This window comes from Xiphophorus couchianus, chromosome 16, assembly GCF_001444195.1.
Source record: "Xiphophorus couchianus chromosome 16, X_couchianus-1.0, whole genome shotgun sequence".
In the NCBI taxonomy this organism is placed as follows: Eukaryota; Metazoa; Chordata; class Actinopteri; order Cyprinodontiformes; family Poeciliidae; genus Xiphophorus; species Xiphophorus couchianus.
The window spans coordinates 6624170-6643322 of record NC_040243.1 but is presented as its reverse complement, the minus strand read 5'-3'; the positions used below and the strand labels follow the sequence as shown (position 1 = coordinate 6643322).

Below are 19153 nucleotides of genomic sequence, written 5' to 3'. Positions count from 1 at the left end.
TCCACTTCTTCTTTTCGCTGTATTATTTGAAATGGCATTTCTTTCTCTTTTTTCTTTTCTCATTCAGTCCCTTATTAGGCTTTTTGCCTGTTGGCCTTTAACAGGAACCATGACAGCTTCCCCAAATGAAATGTGCCTGTGGCTCTACATGACAATTTTTTCAGTCTTTTTTTTTTTCTCTCTATAATGTCAATTTCCTTCAGTCAAGCGTTAGATTTTGGTTACTTTACTCCAGTCTGAAAACAAATAAATAAAGGGATCAAACATATATTATCTACAGTCTGTGAAATCGCCTTAGTTATTTTGCAATCACCGAGAATTTATGTCAGTGCATTAATTTTGTTCTGTTGCTGGTTTACAGGTGGGAAAAGCAAAAGGCATTCTCAAAAACTTCCTTATAGAGCCATTTGTTCCTCATAAGCAGGTAAGTCAGCCATCTTGGACCTGTGACTCTTTTTGACCGTCTAAGTCAGGAATCCTACATATTTTTCATGTCAAAATTCAACAAATTTCCCAGATGAAATTCTTCCAATACTTCATCCATCAGAATTTGTATTCTTTATTTTGTTTTTTTTATTATCTATTTGCTGTTATTGCCTGTCACTTTTCTGCTGTTCCACAGACATGTCTTTGTTGTCAGACAACGAAGGGTGTTTGTATTTTATTTGCATTCTATTCTATCCTCCAGACAGAGGAGTTCTACGTGTGCATTTATGCTGCCCGAGAGGGAGACTACATCCTCTTTCACCATGAGGGAGGGGTGGATGTCGGAGACGTGGACGCCAAGGCACAAAAGCTGCTAATTGGGGTGGATGAAAAGATCAGTGAAGATCGGGTGAAGAGAGAACTGCTGACTAAGGCTCCCAATGACAAGAAAGCGTAAGTATGAAAAAATACTAATAAATATAACAATCTGGATTTAATAAATAATTCCATCACTGTACTCTAAAACTTATTACAACTATTGTGTGTAAAAAACAAAATGCGAGTGATGGACGACCAACACTCTGACATTAGGAGTAAATGCCAAGAAGGAGGAACGAATGGGTGTGTGGATCCATTACACAAATGACATTTTCCTCCTTGGCTCTGCCTTTCTTCGATCAGCCTCCACCCACAGCCTTTCTTTGTGTCCCAGCAACATTCAAAGCACGTTCATTTTTTTTTATAGAAAGGATACAGTGGCACGTCTCCCCCTCACCCCTGACCCCCGCCGATTCATCTCCTCAGCGGCGCTCTCGTGACAGCAGATTCTGGCTGGACTCACTGTCTTGGCTGACATTGAAGAAGCAACCCCTGAAAGCACTCCGCCGGCCCTATCTCTCCTCCCCTGCCCAAACACTCACTTAAGACTGAAAACAGGATTCCTATTTTTCTGCCCTTCCCATCAGAGGCCGACGTGGTTGAGGCAGAGTCGCTCAGGGTTTTTGTTCCAGTTTTCACCCGGGGCCTTTTGTGGTTACAAGTCTCTGAGCTGCCTGCTGAACTGACAGGCAGGAGAGGGCAGCAAAATGCCCCCCACCCGACCCCCTAACTCCTCCTCCTCCTCCATCTCCCTGTTTTGAGATGTGATGGTGGAGGAAAATCAAATGTGCCTGCATCTAATTTACAGGTGGACTGTTTCTCATTCTGCTGATCCTCGGCAAACCCTTAGTGATGTGTGCTACATTGTGTCTCTTTGATTTACGAGGCGATTCTAACTATTAAACAGGGTGTGTTGGATTGCATATCCTGGAGATGTGACTCCATGCACATGCTCTGTTTTGTACATTAGATTTTTTACTTGTAGATGAGTCATTTCCATACAGAAATAAAGATGCATGTATGTGAACAGAGAATTTTAAGCCCTAATATGTATAAAGTTTAAAAGTTTAAATAAAGACTCAGCCTTTAAAACACATCATATTTTTGTGACTTTGTTTTGTATGTTAAATATTCATGATCCAGCAGCTTTTTGGATGTGCAAATACTTTCTACACCAGCCTTATAAATGCAAAGCAAAAATGTGCAGTTAGACACAAAATTTAATAGAATGTAAAATCTTACACACTGTATCCAGTTATGGCCCCTGAAGTTCTGTTTCATACAATGTTTTAATTTCAGGCAAGTTCTCAAGGCCAGCTGAACGTCTTGCTTTTTGTGCTCTAGCTTCTTATCTCTTTTGCAGTTTTTCTTTATAGAACATAGAGCCGATTAAAAATACTCGCACATTGCTTTATGTTATAAAAGAAGAATTAACGGCTTAGGAAATGAAAGATAAATCTTTGCATTGATTATTGAAATCATGCACAAGGAGAAATCTGCTTTATCGTCATCCTTTTGCAGGATTCTTGCCAGCTTCATCGTTGGACTCTTCAATCTGTATGAGGATCTCTTCTTCACATACCTGGAGATCAACCCTCTGGGTAGGTTTTCATCGATCCAATTCTGCAAAAACATGTAGATCTGGTTAACTCTGTTGGCCGCTTTTGTAGAGATGTGTTTTTTTTCATGGAAATGATGTACTCAAACTAAAAATAGAATAAAATGGGGGGGTTTTCAGTTTGAGAACATCTTGCTGCAGTAAAAGTTTAACTAATTTAAAGGCTTTCCCTGATTCTTACCAGGGGTGCAAAAAATATGTCCATGTCTGCATGGCTTATCTGTATAAGCTATCATAAATGCTTCCTTTCCTTTATTCCCATGCCGGTTCATCAATATGCTATTGCATTTTATAATTAGAAAGAGGACATCAAAGTGGAACTGCAGATGAAAACAGTATTTCTTATTAAAACAGAAGATTCTGCCAATTCTTAACATCCAGGAAAGAAAACATTAAATAATTCAGACCCGTCCTGCTTGATGAAGGCAGCTTGTGTTTCTAATGAAGTAATTGGGCAACAGTACATGCCCTGTGGCAGCTGTTCATGTTGATGTGGCTGCGCTGCTGCTTTGATAACCAGCCACTTCCACCTCATCTTCACTCCTTCCATGCCTCCTGCTGGGGCAACAGGAAGGTTCCTTCTGTTGACTCAGACGGTCTCCACAGCTGTAATAGTAAAATTATAGATCTTAACATGGTGTTTCTTTCTCGTGTCAGTGGTGACAAAAGATGGCGTGTATGTGCTGGACTTGGCGGCGAAGATTGACGCAACTGCTGATTACATTTGCAAATCCAAGTGGGGTGACGTGGAGTTCCCGCCCCCCTTTGGCAGGGAGGCCTACCCCGAGGTGAGGAGGGGCAACATCGGTAGAGGATGTCAAGCAGGAGGCACAATGAGGAAATCAGTTATCTGAACAACATTATAGAACCCTGTCTCATCATTTCAAATTAGATTTACTCAAAATGTTGAGTAGGCCATCTGTCAGTAACCTTTAATAAAGTTATAGCTATTCTGATCAAGTTTGTCTCTAATGAAAGCAATGAGATAAAGCTGAGTAGAACTTTTCCCATTGCTTAGAACTCAGCTTTACTCCTGACTTTTGTTAATCAAAAAGAGGATGTTTATTTGTTTGTTTATCATATACTGATCATTTCGCTTCTTTGCTATTTTAGTCATTTTTTACCCGATTATTTTGTGCACAAAACTGAACTGTTTGCTACTTTGACCATTTGTCAATTTTTATCCCCTTGGGGATGCTATGTACCTGCTTTGATCATTCAAAGTAATTTCCTACAATCTAATTAATCTAATGTTATTACATTTGCTTATATATTTCCAGAAATTCATATCTACTGGGAGGAAGTTTCTCATAGATGTTTTGTTTTGGTCAAGGGTCAAAAGTTTATGCTTTTGTCTCCCCCTCTCAAGTTGTACCTATGCAGTTTTGGTTTCATACCTGATATTTTTTTAGTTATAATTTTCAATTCAGTTTTTCTAACAAAGTAAATATGGTTAATGTAGTGGTGTTTTTTTCTTTTATTTGGCTGACGCATGTTGAAGGCACGTCTGTCTGTGAAGCAGAAGGTCTGGACTAATTGGCCTGCTGTGAGATGAGAGCAGAAACCAGGCACAGTGGGTGTCTTTGATTAGGAGCTAGTTTTTTTTTACCCAGAAGCACCAGCTGTGACCCAGACTGTCACAAACAACTGGAGATGTGCACCGCATCGACTGTCATCGGTGCTTGTGTTGGCCACAATCTAATTAGAGATAAATCTAACTACCTGCTTCAAGTAGGAATAACTTTAGGTATTGATCATTTCTTTGTGTGTTTCAGGAAGCCTACATCGCTGATCTTGATGCAAAGAGCGGTGCCAGTCTCAAACTGACTCTGTTGAATCCTCGAGGCAGAATCTGGACCATGGTGGCTGGAGGAGGTGCCTCAGTCGTGTACAGGTACCTAAACAAAACATAATTTAAAATCCCTGAAAAGATAAGACTGCAGAATCTACATGCTTTTCATAAATCATTTAACGTTTCTACTGGTTGGCTTTATTGTTCCCAAACTTTGTCCTCAGTGAATTACACATACCCATATAAAAGAATCAGGACAGCATGGCAGCTCATGGTTCAGCCACTCAGACTGCCCATTCAGCTGTCTGCTAAATGGGATTTCTCAATGTTGCTGTTTTAGAAACACTCAGGAGGAATCGGTGGTTTTCCGTCTGCTGAGGAGGATCAAAAGCGTAACATGCTGACATATCAGCCGTAACTAATTACTCCCTGAGTGCACTGTCTTATGTGTTTACAGTGCAGTGTGGGATCCAAACCAATGGAAACGCTTTCAATGCACATATTATTTTCTTAAATTGAGCTAAGAAAAGTCGCTTTTGTTTTTGTGGTTAAAAAAAACTCTCAGTGATACAATTTGTGACCTGGGTGGAGTCGACGAGCTGGCCAATTATGGGGAGTATTCAGGAGCGCCAAGCGAGCAGCAGACTTACGACTACGCAAAGACCATCCTGTCTCTGATGACGAGAGAGAAGCATCCTGATGGTAGGGGAATGTCAGGTTTCTCTATAATACATGAATTGTAACATTCCTCTTTATTGTGATCTAAACATATTTATTAAATTCCAGGAAAGGTTTTGATTATCGGTGGAAGCATTGCAAACTTCACAAATGTAGCAGCAACATTTAAGGTACAGTATTGCTGAGTCCCAGGCTGTAATGGGTTGTTCTCCTGTCTTTCCATTTCTGAATTGTGTTTAAAAGAAATAGGTCCATGTGTCACATAAAATATGCACCCAAGGAAACAAGAAGTCATGGCAATTAATGAATAATTAAGTAATTGTGGTCAACTTAATATAGCCACTTTATTTGCATTTACTTTTGGTAGTAATCCAATAAATTTACCACATAAAAAAATGTACACAAATTAAATACTAATAATAAAATACAATGGTATGGAGATATTTTTTTAAAAGATATTTTTAAACATGTCAAGCATAAAATTTAACTCAGTAACTGTAATTCAATCATATTGATTAAAAAAAATCATTTTATGTTAAAATCTTATTTCCTTCAATGTTTAGTTAGTCTAAAAATCTTGCCTGCATCGTGATGCACAACTGGAAATAACACAGACTGTGTCACTTTGCGTCTGATATTAAACCTGCACAGCAAATCAACTTGAGTCTAATTATTTTGAGTTGGGTGATTATAGCTCTGTGACTTTGATTGGTTAAGTTGACAGATCAAATAAATTAATGATGTGTTGTCACATATAACTATAAGATAATCAAATTGTAAAACACTTTGGCATTGTGAACATAAACAACATTGTTGTTTATAAAGTGTGCTTTATGTTAATCTTATATCATTAATATATAATAGCTATTGCATATTTATTCAACTTTTTAATGATTTCAATTTTAATTATCGACTCATTTCAGTATTTATTTGTTTATTCATTTATTCCTTGAATTTTGGTAATTTTGCCGCTCCATAGACTTGTTGTGGAATAAGAAACATTTTCTTCTGTTTGTAAATTTTTATTACCTGTCTGTCTCAAATTAGTCACCACAAGTATATACTATATGTCTTATTCAGGGAATTGTTCGAGCTATTAAAGACTATCAGGGGCCACTTAAGGAGCATGAAGTCACTATATTTGTCCGTCGCGGTGGCCCCAACTATCAAGAGGGCCTCAGAGTGATGGGAGAAGTTGGTATGTTTTTTTTTTCTGCTGTTTAAATTTTTTTATACAAAAACTTTCTGCCAACACCAGCTGATTGTCTTTTGATGCTAATTCCCACACAGGAAAAACCACCGGAATCCCGATTCATGTCTTTGGCACAGAAACGCACATGACTGCCATTGTTGGCATGGCTCTGGGTCACCGGCCAATTCCCAATCAGCCTCCCGTTGCTGCCCACACCGCCAACTTTCTCCTCAACTCTAGCAGCAGCACATCGGTATGACATGCAACTCAGCCATGTTGGCCCACAGTGTGCAGTGTTTAAATAATCAGCTTCCAGTTGTGATATATAGTTTGGTGAAAGGAGGACTGGCACAGCAGCCTCTGTTTTAGCTCCTGCTGTCTTGTCCTTTTAGTGAATCAGGTTATCTGAAGCCCAGTAGCTCTATTGTGTAAGTATAGTGTAGAGGATTGTTCACCGTTCTTACTCAGTTGAAAGTCTAGTCAGCAGAGCCGTGCAGTTTCCCCTGAGGCTTCCATTAAAAATGTGCACAGTGAAGGATTTCAGCAAAGTGAGTGTGCAAGTGCTTACACATGTGTGTGTGTACAGTGCTTAGTTTGCCTTAAATATACATTGAAAAAAAATCATGAGATATGCACTTAAAAAATATTTTTTTAAAGTTATTTCTATGAATGATTTAGACCTAAACTAAATTTTTAGTTTAGGCTGAACTCAAAGGTGGTTAGTCTGAAATTTGCAAGTCATTCTTCGAAAAGCCGATGGCAGACGTGCAAAATAGCAGAACTTGGAATGGATGTTCAGTGCAGGTGGTGTTTTATCGAATAACCTGAAGGCCTGACGTATCTCTGCTCCATCATTGCGTTTGCAGTGAATAAAGGACAAGAGCTTCCCCTCCCCATTTTGTTGTTTGCAGACTCCAACATCCAGAAGAAAAGACTCTTCAGAAAACAAAGCTAAAGTTGAGGGCTCACCAGCTAAGAAGGTGAAAACTGGAGCTTCTGTTAGTGAGTATACTTGCACCCCATTGCACAGTAAAAACATTTGCATCCTGAATTTTTCAGCTATAACATCTCATCACAAAGTACCACCACTCTTAAGCTAAAGTGTTGGGGCTCCCTCTTATGACAGCAAGAGCAAACTACAATACAAACATTGAAACAATAATGCTCATACTCACAGTGTCATACAAGGAAAATTTATCTTAAAAAAAACAACAACTTCCTTATAAAATGTATTGCTTAAACACATTTACAACATTTTACGTGACCAGTTTCTATCTCTGAGTGATTTCTTTCCTTTTAGCCAAGGCCTCGACCCTTTTCACCAAACACACCAAAGCTCTGGTGTGGGGTATGCAGACTAGAGCAGTGCAGGGCATGCTGGACTTTGACTATGTTTGCTCCAGAGAAGAGCCATCTGTTTCTGCCCTGATCTACCCTTTCACGTAAGGATACTCCTTCTTGCACATTTCATTCTTGAAGAAGAACCTTCTGTAGCTGGGTGTGTCATGAATATTTTTGTTCTTGGTCGCCCTCCAGTGGCGACCACAAACAGAAATTTTATTGGGGCCATAAAGAGATCCTCATCCCAGTGTATAAAAACATGAGCGATGCCATGAGGAAGCACCCTGATGTGGATGTGCTCATCAGTTTTGCTTCTTTGCGCTCGGCCTTTGAAAGCACCATGGAGACCATGCAGTACCCTCAGGTAAACACTTCTCCTGCAGCAGGATAAAAGAGTTATCTCATTTAAAGCGGTTGAGCAAAGCTCTTTTCTCTAATTCTCAGATTCGAACCATTGCCATTATTGCTGAGGGAATCCCTGAAGCACACACAAGGAAGATCATTAAAGCTGCAGATGAGAAGGGTGTCACCCTCATTGGACCTGCAACAGTTAGTCTTTCACTCTTGGATAACTTAGAATATATCAGTGAAAAAAAACTATAGGGTGTCTTTTTGTTTCAGGTTGGAGGGATAAAGCCTGGCTGCTTCAAGATTGGTAACACTGGAGGCATGCTGGACAATATCCTTGCCTCCAAGCTGTACCGTCCAGGCAGTGTGGCTTACGTGTCCCGCTCAGGCGGCATGTCCAATGAGCTTAACAACATCATCTCCCGCACTACTGATGGTGTTTTTGAGGGTGTGGCCATCGGAGGGGACAGGTGTGTAACGTTTGATGTCACCAGCCCCTTCATTAGGTACATCTTCCTCCTATTGGATTGGACCTTTCTTTGCCTTTGCGCCTTAATTCTTGGTGGCAGAGATTAAACGTTAGAGAACAGTCACTGTCAAATTCAAGAAACCACTTTGAGTTGATTTGAATTTTGTGACATGGTTCATTGTTCTGTTGGAAGTGGCCATTATAGGTACACTGTCAATACAGCGATAGGCTGTGGTGTTTAAAAGATGTTCCGTTCATTCTAAAAGGCCCAAAGTGTCCCAAGAAAATAGCAGCGACACTACAACTTGCCCAAACCATTAAACATTGCAGTCATCAGATCAGGCAAAAGTTTCTCATCTGTTATTGTCTGATTTTAGTGACCCTGTGTAAACTGTAGCCTCAGTTTCCCTTTCTTAGCTGAAAGGTGAGGGACCCAATGTGGTTCTCTGCTGCTGTAGTCTATCTGCATCAAGCTTTTATGTATTCTGCATTCAGAGTTAGTTTTCTGCATGCCTCAGTTGTAAGAAGCGGTTACTTAAGGTACTGCTGCTTTCAACAAAAGATTTTTCCCAATGTCACTGCTGATCTTTAGATATAGTGTCATTTTCTGGTCCACGTTTTTTTTGTAAAACTGACAGATAGTTGTGTAATAAAATCCTGGTAGATTAAACATTTTCTGAAATACTCTTGCACTAACAACTAGGCCATATTTAAGGTTATTTAAATCCCCTTTTTTCTCCATTCTGCTACTTATTTTGAACTTCAGCAATCTGTCTTCACCACATGTAGATGTTGCTGTCATGTAATTGGATGATTCGATAACTGTGTTACCAATCGGTTTGAACAGGTATACCTAATAAAGTGGCCAGTCAATATATATGAAAAATTTTAAAATTTTTGTTTAAGTTTCTGCTGGACTTTCCCACAGATATCCAGGCTCTGTGTTTACTGACCATGTTCTGCGCTACCAAGACACTCCGGGAGTGAAAATGATTGTCGTACTTGGAGAGGTGAGAAATAGCTTCCCTCTTTGCTGGGAACTGAGGGAAAACTAGCAGCCATTTGACAAGCTGTGTGCAGCAAGGGCTGGGGAGAGGTAATTGTGTTGTTGCTTCATGCTACATAAAGTCAGAGAAAACTGGCTTTTTTAAAATCAGTTTTAAATGTGTAGCTCTTTTAACCTTTGGTATGCCTTAATACTTGTAACCAAACCAGACATAGCTTTGTATCTAACTTCCAACATACTTTCTTTTAGATTGGCGGGACAGAAGAATACAAGATTGGCCAGGCTATTAAACAGGGCAGAATTACCAAGCCAGTAGTGAGCTGGTGCATTGGTACCTGTGCCACCATGTTCTCCTCAGAGGTAAGAGGTAGACTTCAGGGTCTAATTCATTTCAGTCAAATTAAAAAAATTAAAGGTGTCTTTAACATTGTTTTCTGGCACATTTTTATACATCAGGTACAGTTTGGCCATGCAGGAGCCTGTGCCAACCAGGCCTCTGAAACAGCTGTAGCCAAGAACAAGGCTCTGAAAGAGGCCGGAGCGTACGTTCCCAAGAGCTTTGATGAGCTGGGAGAGATCATCAAGTGAGTGCACAGCTATGCTTGTTCCAGTGGTTTATCAGGACATACAGCACATCCAGAAAATATTCACAGTGCTTCACTTTCCCCATATTTTTATATCACAGCCCTACTAGTTTTAAGGGGAAAGGCTTTTATTCTGTTACAAAATGTAGAAAAACTGAAACACCCTGTTAAATTTCCAGAAGGCCCTGCTGCTGTTGGACATCTGGAGCTTCTAATCCAACATTTGCTGATCATCTCAGCAGCACTGTCCTCTGTGAAGTCTTTTTGATTCAAACTGACCAAACTTTTAAAAAGGAAAAACATAAAAAGGAAAGAATTTAACACCCTGTTAAATTTCCAGATGCACTGTGCTCCTATTATATACCAGTATACTCTTTATTTGATTGTTTTTATGTTATTCTTTGTGCAGATCTGTGTATGATGACCTTGTTTCCAAAGGAGTAATCCAGCCAGCTGAAGAGGTGCCTCCTCCCACTGTACCAATGGATTACTCCTGGGCACGAGTGAGTAAAGCGGCAAGAACTATATTTTCCATTCTTTTTGGAAACACAGTAAATTAGTGGATGACTAATAGCAATACCTGTGTTTTTCTGGCTGTTGTGCAGGAGCTGGGCCTAATACGTAAACCAGCTTCCTTCATGACCAGTATTTGTGATGAGAGAGGCCAGGAGCTCCTCTATGCTGGCATGCCCATCACTGAGGTCTTCAAGTCTGAAATTGGCCTAGGAGGAACTCTGGGTCTTCTTTGGTTCCAGCGGAGGTCAGACCTATCCACCGGTGCTTAGAAAAACGCCAGCCTGAGGGATTACTGGCCTACATACAGATTTATTTTTATAATTTCACTTCTCCATGTGCAGGCTCCCAAAGTACGCCTGCCAGTTTATTGAGATGTGCCTGATGGTAACTGCAGATCATGGCCCTGCTGTTTCGGGTGCACACAACACTATTGTCTGTGCCCGGGCTGGCAAAGACTTAATCTCCAGCCTCACTTCTGGCCTCCTCACCATTGTGAGACGTTTTGATATATATTTTTTTCTTTTTAGTATTACATATCTGCCCAGATCCACCAAAAGGCACAAGAAAACCTTGACTTTCCTTTGTTGTTTCTTCAGGGAGACAGATTTGGAGGAGCTCTGGATGCTGCTGCAAAGCAGTTCAGCCATGCATTTGATAGCGGCATGTTGCCTATGGAGTTTGTCAACAAGATGAAGAAGGACGGAAAGCTGATCATGGGCATCGGACACAGAGTTAAGTCGGTGAGTAGTATTTATGGCTCAAAGGTAGACAAAGTTAGAGTTCTAAAATAAGATGAAGTCTTCAGATAATTTTCCAGTTTTCAACCGAATATTTTTTCTTTGCTTCTTCAGATAAACAATCCTGACATGAGAGTCCAGATCTTAAAGGACTTTGTGAAGCAGAACTTTCCGTCCTCACAACTTCTGGACTACGCTTTAGAAGTAGAGAAGATCACCACTTCTAAAGTAAGGATTTAAAGTGTTTGTTTTCCTGCATTAGCAACACACATCTGTTTCACTAAATGAGCTCTCGATGTCCCTGTGTTACCTAGAAGCCCAACCTGATCTTGAATGTGGATGGCTTCATTGGTGTGGCCTTTGTGGACTTGCTCAGAACCTGTGGAGGATTTACAAGGTCAGAAAAAAATACATATTATAGCATATTACATTACATATTACATAATATAAAGTAACCCTTTTCCTGACATATCCTACAGAGATGAGGCAGATGAGTTTGTTGAAATCGGTGCCCTTAATGGCATCTTTGTCCTGGGACGCAGCATGGGATTTATTGGTGAGTTGTTTCTATTGATTTGGTCAGATCTGCACAACAGCAAACATTTCTGTCCAAGGCCCTCTTCACATCAAACTAACACTTTACAATAATGTTAAAAAATCATCCAAGGCCTTTTGTGGTCTTGGAGAGGTGTTTCTGGGGTGCATCAAAAACAAACTGTGCTCTACCTTATGTGTAAAACTACGTAAGATTCTCCTGATTATTTAGGCATGTAAACACATGGGGGAATCCTGGTGGTTCATTTTTGTGGTGGGAACATATTTGAGTCTAAAGTGTGCCGTGACAAAGCCTGGTAAGAGCAGGGGTAGTATTACGTTGAGGTGTGGTTCACTAGCAAGGATTGTGTATCCGAAAATCTGGGCCTCAATCCAAGGCTGCATAATGCTCACAGAACTCCAACAAGTAGTTGAAATGAACAATGTACATTAAAAAACCCCACCACGCTTAGGTTATTTGCATTCAGTGATCAAGTCAAAGTTTTAAGGCTGCAGTTCTAATGAAAAATGTATCTGGTACAAGTGGTGGTAGCATTGTGGTAGAATGGTGACTTAAGCAGCAGAAAACAAACAACTCCACTGTTTTCATCTTTCCTACAGGTCATTACCTGGACCAGAAGAGGCTGAAGCAGGGTCTGTATCGCCACCCCTGGGATGATATCTCCTATGTGCTGCCGGAGCACATGTCTATGTAATCAAAGAGACAAAACCACATATCACCCATTGGTTCCACACTGTGATCTGCCACTTCAGAAACTAGTGACAGTAAATTAAAGGTACATGATACAAATATTATAGCTGTAAATGTGAGACACTGAGAAGATGTTTCAGGGTGTATTTATAGTTGTAAAAGCCAGTCATTGCAGCAGTTTTGTGAGTACTACTAAAACCTGCCTAAATGCGATGCTTGAAGTTCTGTCAATGTGCTGCAGAGATGCAATAGGTTCAGATATACATGTGAATATTTAGCTGCTGACTACAACTACCAGTCACGATGAGTGAAGTGCTGTAATTTATCTACATATATAACATTAACATGTTTACAAAGTCTGGATGTCCTATTCTTGTGTAACGCCTACTCTCGTTATTGTGCCATTTGGAAATGGCAAAGTTCAGTGCAATACAGATCAAATCTGAAGTTCTTCATATCTGTATCGATGTAATGTTCCTAAAGCAGTGGTAAAAACTAAACTGTTTGCTTTTGTGTGCCAAACCGAGATGTAACATGTTTATTATTTAGGCTTCATGTCTTATTTTATCTCTTTAATGCTGGTTTTAAACATCATTTCACATTGTTCATCTGTAACCGTCATACACAGTATGTTAATTGATCAAATCATGCTTGTTAGGTTCTTAAGTATGAGACAGAATGTTTCTTCCACCTTGTGCTTTTGTGTCTATTTTTAACCTCAGTGTGGACTAATTGTGCTTATTTGTGCTTACATGCTGTATGTTCACAATTGCACTTGTGAGATAAAAGAAATAAAATGAACATGATGTAATCATACTTTGTGATTTCCATAATCTCTTGACTCCAATGTCAGAATGTTCAAAGAGTCTGAAATAAGAAAACTTTCTTCCTGGTTTTGTCTTTAGAAAGCAGAACCAAATACCATTATTTTATCAGACCTTATGTAGACCTGGTAAAAAAAGAAGAAATGTACAGTTTATGTTCACCTCAACTTTGCTTACCCCACAGATGCCACCATGTCATCATTTATCAAATATATAGATACGGCTCATAAGTATTTCAAAAATAAAATGCACCTTATAAATCCTAAATATATAAAAATACAAAAAAGCCTGAATTTCAAAAGGTGCATGTCTTCTTTTTTTCCATAACTGAGTCAGTTATGGATTCGACACAAAAAGTAATGCGCAGCAGTTGCACCATTAAGAGTGTGGGCAGCATTAATATACTGGCCCATTTGACAGCTTCAATTACTTGCAATACTTATTTATTTCTATCTGAGCCATTCTTGTGATTTTGCGCTTATTTGTGTGAGAATTTTAATGAATGTCTTACTCATTCAGTTATGGCTTTTTTAGTTTTCCCCTGCTTGTAGATGCATGGAGTCTTTACTCATGAGAATTGCTAAAAGTAATTTCTCCTGGAAGAACAACATGAAATATGTAAAATGTTGATTGTAAATTGAAAAAAATAGAAATCTGAATGGCAACTCTACATTTCAAATGGGGTATCTGGAATATATATGAACTACAGCCATTAAATGATATAATGGCCACTCAAGCCATTAGGTTTTTTAAAATTATAAATAAATTCTATGTTAGAGTAATTTTTAGCAAAGGGAATGTATTATAGCTTTTAAAGTTGAACGTACTTTATTTGCAAAATTACACATTAAATTACATCTTAAACCGGTCTACCATAACTCATGGTAAAACTATTAGTTGGTCAAACATCGCATAAAAGATAAACCATATTTTTTATCATCTGTTTTGGTGCAGTAAAATGATAGAATAATTACAAAAACACATAGAGGGATTTGTTTTTCTTTCGACTGAGGATCCCCTTTCGAATTACGGAAATGACGCAACGACTACGTTTCACTGTCTGACCCCGCCTGGACTCCATGTATGTGTGGCTGCGTATGTCGCCTTGTTTCCCTCTCTAGTTTACTCCATCTCCCACCTCTGCTCACCTCCAGAGCTGGTAGCAGAATGGCAGCGGCGGCTCCCAACCCGGAGGACTCCGCCAGGAATGGCGGCAGCGGCGGCGGAACCAGCAGCAGCAGCAGCACTCCTAGTGCACTAGCCGGAGACGGTGACGCGGAAGAGGCCGAGGACTTCACATCCTCCTCCCATTGCTCCGAGCTCTCTCGGCGGCAGAACGAGCAGAGAAAGCAGGGCTTGTTTTGCGACGTGACGTTGGCCTTCAGCAGCGGGGCGGCTACCGGGAACGTCCAGAGCTGCGAGTTTTCGGCCCACAGGTCTGTGCTGGCTGCTGCCACCGACTATTTCACTCCGCTGCTGGGGGGGCAGTTCTCCGAGTCGCTCTCCGGACGGGTGGAGATGAAGGAGTGGAGCTCAGAGCTGGGGCCAGACCCGGAGACAGTGGAGAGTGTCATCCAGTACATGTACACCGGAGAAATACGCGTCAGCACCTGCAATGTACATGAGGTGCTGGAGCTGGCAGACAGGTACAATCTGTTTGTAATTTTATGAAATACACATAGCATCCGTAAACAGATCTAAACATCTCGAGATTTGTTCATATTTTGTCACTTTTATGTGTTCTTATTTGGGATTTTATGTGATAGGCAAACAAAGCAATGCATAGTTGTAAAGTGGAAATAAAATGACAGATGGGTTTTTTAATTGGTATACACCGGAGGCAAAGCTTTGTAGAACCATCTTTGCAGCAATTCCTTTGAGGCATGTCTTAATCAGCTGAGCACTTCCAGAGAAAACAATCCCGCCTCCAATGGCTTCAGCAAAGTCAGATGGGATGGAGAACATCTATAAACATAAATTGTCATTTGGATTCAGCTCTGGACATTGACTTGGCCATACCAACACACTAATCCATTCCTTTATAGTGCTGATTGTGTGGTAGTTTAATTATCTGGTCAGGTGAGGTGGAATATTGTTGTTTATTGATACTGCCACCATTGTTACTGTAGGGATGATGTTTTAATGGTGATGCATGCAGTCAATGTATTTTGCAACATAGTGTTTTACATCCAGGCAACAAGATTATATTTGGTTTTAACTGTCCATTCTAACATGTGCTTTGTTTGATACATGGCTTGTAGCAAACTGTAACTTCTTTTGACTTTCTTTCCAGTGGCATTCCATAAATATCAACACAATGCAGCTTAGCACAATGCATGAATGTTGCTACAGAGTTGCCATGAGGCTCTTGTCTGCTTTTCTAATTAAAACTCTTCTTGTGTAGTCTGTCAGTTTAGATAGATAGCCATGTTGTAGGTTTGTAATAGTGACCTACTCTCTCTGTTTTGAAATAATGAACTGAAGTTTTCACTGAATTCAACTTTAAACTCAGCATCTTCATCTCTGGCTTGACTTCTGTTTCTTGGTCTTCATGATGCTCTTTGTTCATCAAAGTTCACCAACAAACCTTTGAGACCGTCAGAGAACAGCTATATTTATAATATACAGGTGAACTATATTTAACAATTAGGTGACTTCTACTGCCTATTGATTGTACAAGATTTTATTTAAGAATATCAGACTCTTATTTATAAGCTAAATTTGAAAAACCTGTGCAATTTCCTTTCAGCTCAAAATGATATGCTATTTGCATTGCTAGTCTTGCCTATAAAATCCCAATAAAATAAGCTACATGTCCTAACATTACACTTTTGGTTTAATGATAGTTGCAAGCTCTTTTTCTTGGAAACTCCTCAATTCCCTCTGATGTTTTTCATTGTGTTTTTTTCTCTGTTGCTTTATTTGAAGGTTCTTGCTGCTGCAGCTCAAAGATTTCTGTGGTGAATTCCTGAAGAAGAAGCTGAGTTTGACCAACTGTGTGGCAGTGCACAGTCTAGCTCACATGTACACCTTGGACCAGCTGGCTTTGCGGGCCGCAGACATGATTCGTCGCAATTTCCACAAGGTTATCCAGGATGAGGAGTTTTACACGCTCCCCTTTCACCTGGTCCGTGACTGGCTGTCGGATGCAGAGATCACTGTGGATTCAGAGGAGGTGCTGTTTGAGGCTGTGGTGAAATGGGTGCAGAAGAACCCAGAAGAGCGAAGTCGCTACTTTGAGGAGCTGTTTCGTCTCCTCAGGCTTCCCCAGATAAAACCCACCTACTTGGCCAGGGTGGTGAAAAATGAACGACTTGTGGCCTCTAATGAAGCCTGCCTGCGGCTGGTGTCAGAGGCTGTAGAGGGCCACGCAATTCGCTTTGAGAACCTCAAGTCAGCAGATATGGAGTTCTGGTCTTCACACATGGCCTCATTTCAGCCTCGGTTCGGACAGAACATGGACGTTATCATGGTGGTGGGTGGGGTGTCAGAGGGCGGGGACTATCTGAGTGAGTGTGTGGGGTACTTCATCTATGAGGATCGATGGGTAAACCTCCCTCACATCCACAACCACTTGGATGGCCACGCCATCGCCACCACAGAGTCCCATGTCTATGTAGCTGGATCGATGGAGCCAGGATTTGCAAAGACAGTGGAACGTTACAATCCCAATCGCAACACTTGGGAGCAAGTCAGCAACTTAACCACGCGCAAGCACTCTTTTGGGCTAACGTGCATCAAGGATATCCTGTACAGCATTGGTGGGCACGGCAACTTCAGTCCAGGTTTCAAGGATGTTAGTGTGTATGAGCCTGAGCAGGACAAGTGGCACAATTTAGAATCGGCTCCTAAGATCCTGCGAGATGTGAAAGCGGTTAGTGTGGAGGATCGCTACGTGTATGTGACGGCACGCACACCTGTGGACACAGATAACGATGATGGACTGAAGACGGTGACCACCCGATATGACACCGAAAGCCGCCAATGGCAGGATGTCGACTCCTTGCCACTCATTGACAACTATTGCATCTTCCAGATGGCCGTGGCTTCAACTAACTTCTACCACACAGCTTCCTGCTGCCCTAAGAGTTACGCAGTGCGGGATGAAGTCGCCAGGCAGAAGATTAGTGCCCGCATCTCTGATGAGATCCTGGAGAGCCTGCCACCAGAAGTGACCAGCATAGAGGGTGCCGCCATCTGCCATTTTGATGAGGACGTCTTCATCATTGGAGGCTGGAAGAACAGCGACGATGTTGACAAGCAGTATCGCAAAGAGGCCTACCGCTACTGTGCAGAGAGGAAGCGTTGGATGCTGCTGCCGCCCATGCCACAGCCCCGCTGTCGGGCCACCGCCTGCCACGTCCGCATTCCGTACCGCTTCCTGTACGGCTGCCAGCGGTACCCCATGCCCCAGAACCTGGCTCGCCAGCGAGATCGTATGCAGCAGATGCAGCAGCTCCACAGGCGCACCCTAACCCTGCGTCGACAGCTCCAGTCGCAGATAGAGTGCTGAACGGGGCCAGCAACATCTGAAAATTTCCACCATTCATGCATAACCCGCTGCTGTGAATGATGTGTTGTTCTCATTGGTGTCACTCATCTAAGCTGCGTGGCATTAGCTCCCATATTGTTGTATTAATCGCTGACTTAAAGCCATGAAATGTGTATGCAGGTCATTCAGGCGGTATGTTGCAGATGTACACATGTTTATAAGAGTGTTTTTCAGCAGCCAAAAAACTAAGTATGCTTTAGTAATTAATGTTGATAAAGATGCTGTTTATCTATTTGTATAGTATAAAGCTACATATGTCTAAATTGATACTTGACATTCCTTTATTGTATATGCCTATTGTATATGCCTGTACTGGCAGGAATATGTGACATCAGTGATAACATTAGTATTGCATTCCTACTTTCTTAAGAGTCCCATCATTCCTTCCTTCCTAACACTGTGACAATCCCTTCATGAAATGTCCAACTTACTAAAAGAGGACTTTACTTCAAACATTCAACATTGACTGTGAATATAACGTATAGGTTACCTGGTCTTTTCTTTCTGGATAGTCCAGAAAGACTTCTCATTGCAAAAGCTTCTAGAATGCTCTCCCCTTGTCCTCAACAATTGTAGTGTGTTTTGGTCATTTATGTACATGTAATGCTTTAACAGTTCTCAGAGGGGCAGTATAATGTCCAGGCTCTAGTAATATGTAAGTTGCAACAACATTTCCCTTATTTATGCAGTACATTCAAAAAAATGTTTTGCCTCTATATTAAGCACCAAAATCAATGGCTTAATCATTCATTTCTTTTGCACTTTTTAAAATTTTCCACTTATTCTCTTAATTCAAGCAGAAAATGTAAAAAATGTTTATGCGTATGAATGCAAGACTGTCTATGGATTGTGTCTGCACAGGGTTCGGTTATTGATTTCCTACGAATGGTTAAGGTTTCTCATAGACCTGCACTTTTTCAACCTCTTATTTGTAAAGTCTTAAAGTTGTTGCTGCACCTTGATTTAGCATTTTTCAGTTGTGTCATATCAGACAAGGTGATTGTATTTTGTAGATACCAGATTTCAGCAAGTAAGTTTTGAACTCTAAGCAAAGATGTTACCATCAGTATGGTCAGAATTGTTTCAAACATTAAATATCTCATAAAAAATTATTTCTGTTACTTCATTTTGACATAGGTGTACATTGGAGGTGTCTCCTGTTGCCCACCAAAGAGACGTAAAGATGTAATAAAAAGGATTCAAACCTAAAGACAAAGAAGGGATTGCTATGAATTTGTTGTGACTGACATTCAGGAGCTGTGCAGTACCAAGGTTAAAGAGCGTAGAAATGATATTCATTTCCACTTTATGACCAATATAAAGATCTTAACTGAAATAAGCTATGTATTTGCTTTGCATGTGATAGTCTGACATTGTGTCCTTATATTTGGATGTAAGACGTACTAATGGCATCACTTGCAATTAAAGCTGTTTTTGTAAGATAAA

The 19153-nt window shown here is 40.6% G+C and overlaps 3 protein-coding genes and 2 long non-coding RNA genes across 6 annotated transcripts in view; 3 read left to right on the top strand and 2 right to left on the bottom strand.

Moving 5' to 3' along the window:
* Positions 1-616, bottom strand: part of LOC114159630 (uncharacterized) — a 16118-nt gene extending 15502 nt beyond the window's left edge. Inside the window, exon 1 of the long non-coding RNA XR_003598626.1 lies at positions 605-616. This is a non-coding gene — a long non-coding RNA (uncharacterized LOC114159630). The remainder of the gene's footprint in view (positions 1-604) is intronic.
* Positions 1-2912, top strand: part of odad4 (outer dynein arm docking complex subunit 4) — a 21644-nt gene extending 18732 nt beyond the window's left edge. The window contains exon 12 of the mRNA XM_028041627.1: positions 2901-2912. The gene's annotated coding sequence lies outside the window, so the exon portion shown is untranslated. The remainder of the gene's footprint in view (positions 1-2900) is intronic.
* Positions 1-19153, top strand: part of aclya (ATP citrate lyase a) — a 25649-nt gene extending 6496 nt beyond the window's left edge. The window contains exons 4-28 of one of the 2 annotated variants that reach the window (XM_028041615.1): positions 362-424; positions 689-879; positions 2326-2405; positions 3080-3210; positions 4198-4316; positions 4780-4916; positions 5001-5062; positions 5973-6090; positions 6183-6337; positions 6996-7086; positions 7385-7526; positions 7621-7789; positions 7870-7974; positions 8047-8243; positions 9171-9252; positions 9498-9608; positions 9705-9832; positions 10242-10335; positions 10438-10592; positions 10690-10840; positions 10945-11088; positions 11200-11313; positions 11400-11482; positions 11565-11641; positions 12241-13147. In XM_028041615.1, the coding sequence (XP_027897416.1) occupies positions 362-424; positions 689-879; positions 2326-2405; positions 3080-3210; positions 4198-4316; positions 4780-4916; positions 5001-5062; positions 5973-6090; positions 6183-6337; positions 6996-7086; positions 7385-7526; positions 7621-7789; positions 7870-7974; positions 8047-8243; positions 9171-9252; positions 9498-9608; positions 9705-9832; positions 10242-10335; positions 10438-10592; positions 10690-10840; positions 10945-11088; positions 11200-11313; positions 11400-11482; positions 11565-11641; positions 12241-12335 (2994 nt within the window). In that variant the 3' untranslated portion in view covers positions 12336-13147. Of the gene's footprint in view, positions 1-361; positions 425-688; positions 880-2325; positions 2406-3079; positions 3211-4197; positions 4317-4779; positions 4917-5000; positions 5063-5972; positions 6091-6182; positions 6338-6995; positions 7087-7384; positions 7527-7620; positions 7790-7869; positions 7975-8046; positions 8244-9170; positions 9253-9497; positions 9609-9704; positions 9833-10241; positions 10336-10437; positions 10593-10689; positions 10841-10944; positions 11089-11199; positions 11314-11399; positions 11483-11564; positions 11642-12240; positions 13148-17644 lie in introns of those variants that run through there. The other variant, XM_028041616.1, reaches the window with a different exon arrangement.
* LOC114159629 (uncharacterized) lies at positions 2007-14441 on the bottom strand. Its single transcript, XR_003598625.1, has 5 exons — positions 14304-14441; positions 12249-12327; positions 11396-11464; positions 4207-4320; positions 2007-2427 (listed from the first exon to the last, which is right to left on the bottom strand). It is a non-coding gene; the product is annotated as an uncharacterized LOC114159629 (long non-coding RNA).
* On the top strand, positions 14202-19153 carry LOC114159620 (kelch-like protein 11). Its single transcript, XM_028041618.1, has 2 exons — positions 14202-14801; positions 16084-19153. Exons 1-2 carry the CDS (start codon positions 14239-14241, stop codon positions 17666-17668), a joined length of 2148 nt encoding a protein of 715 aa, XP_027897419.1. The 5' UTR covers positions 14202-14238; the 3' UTR covers positions 17669-19153.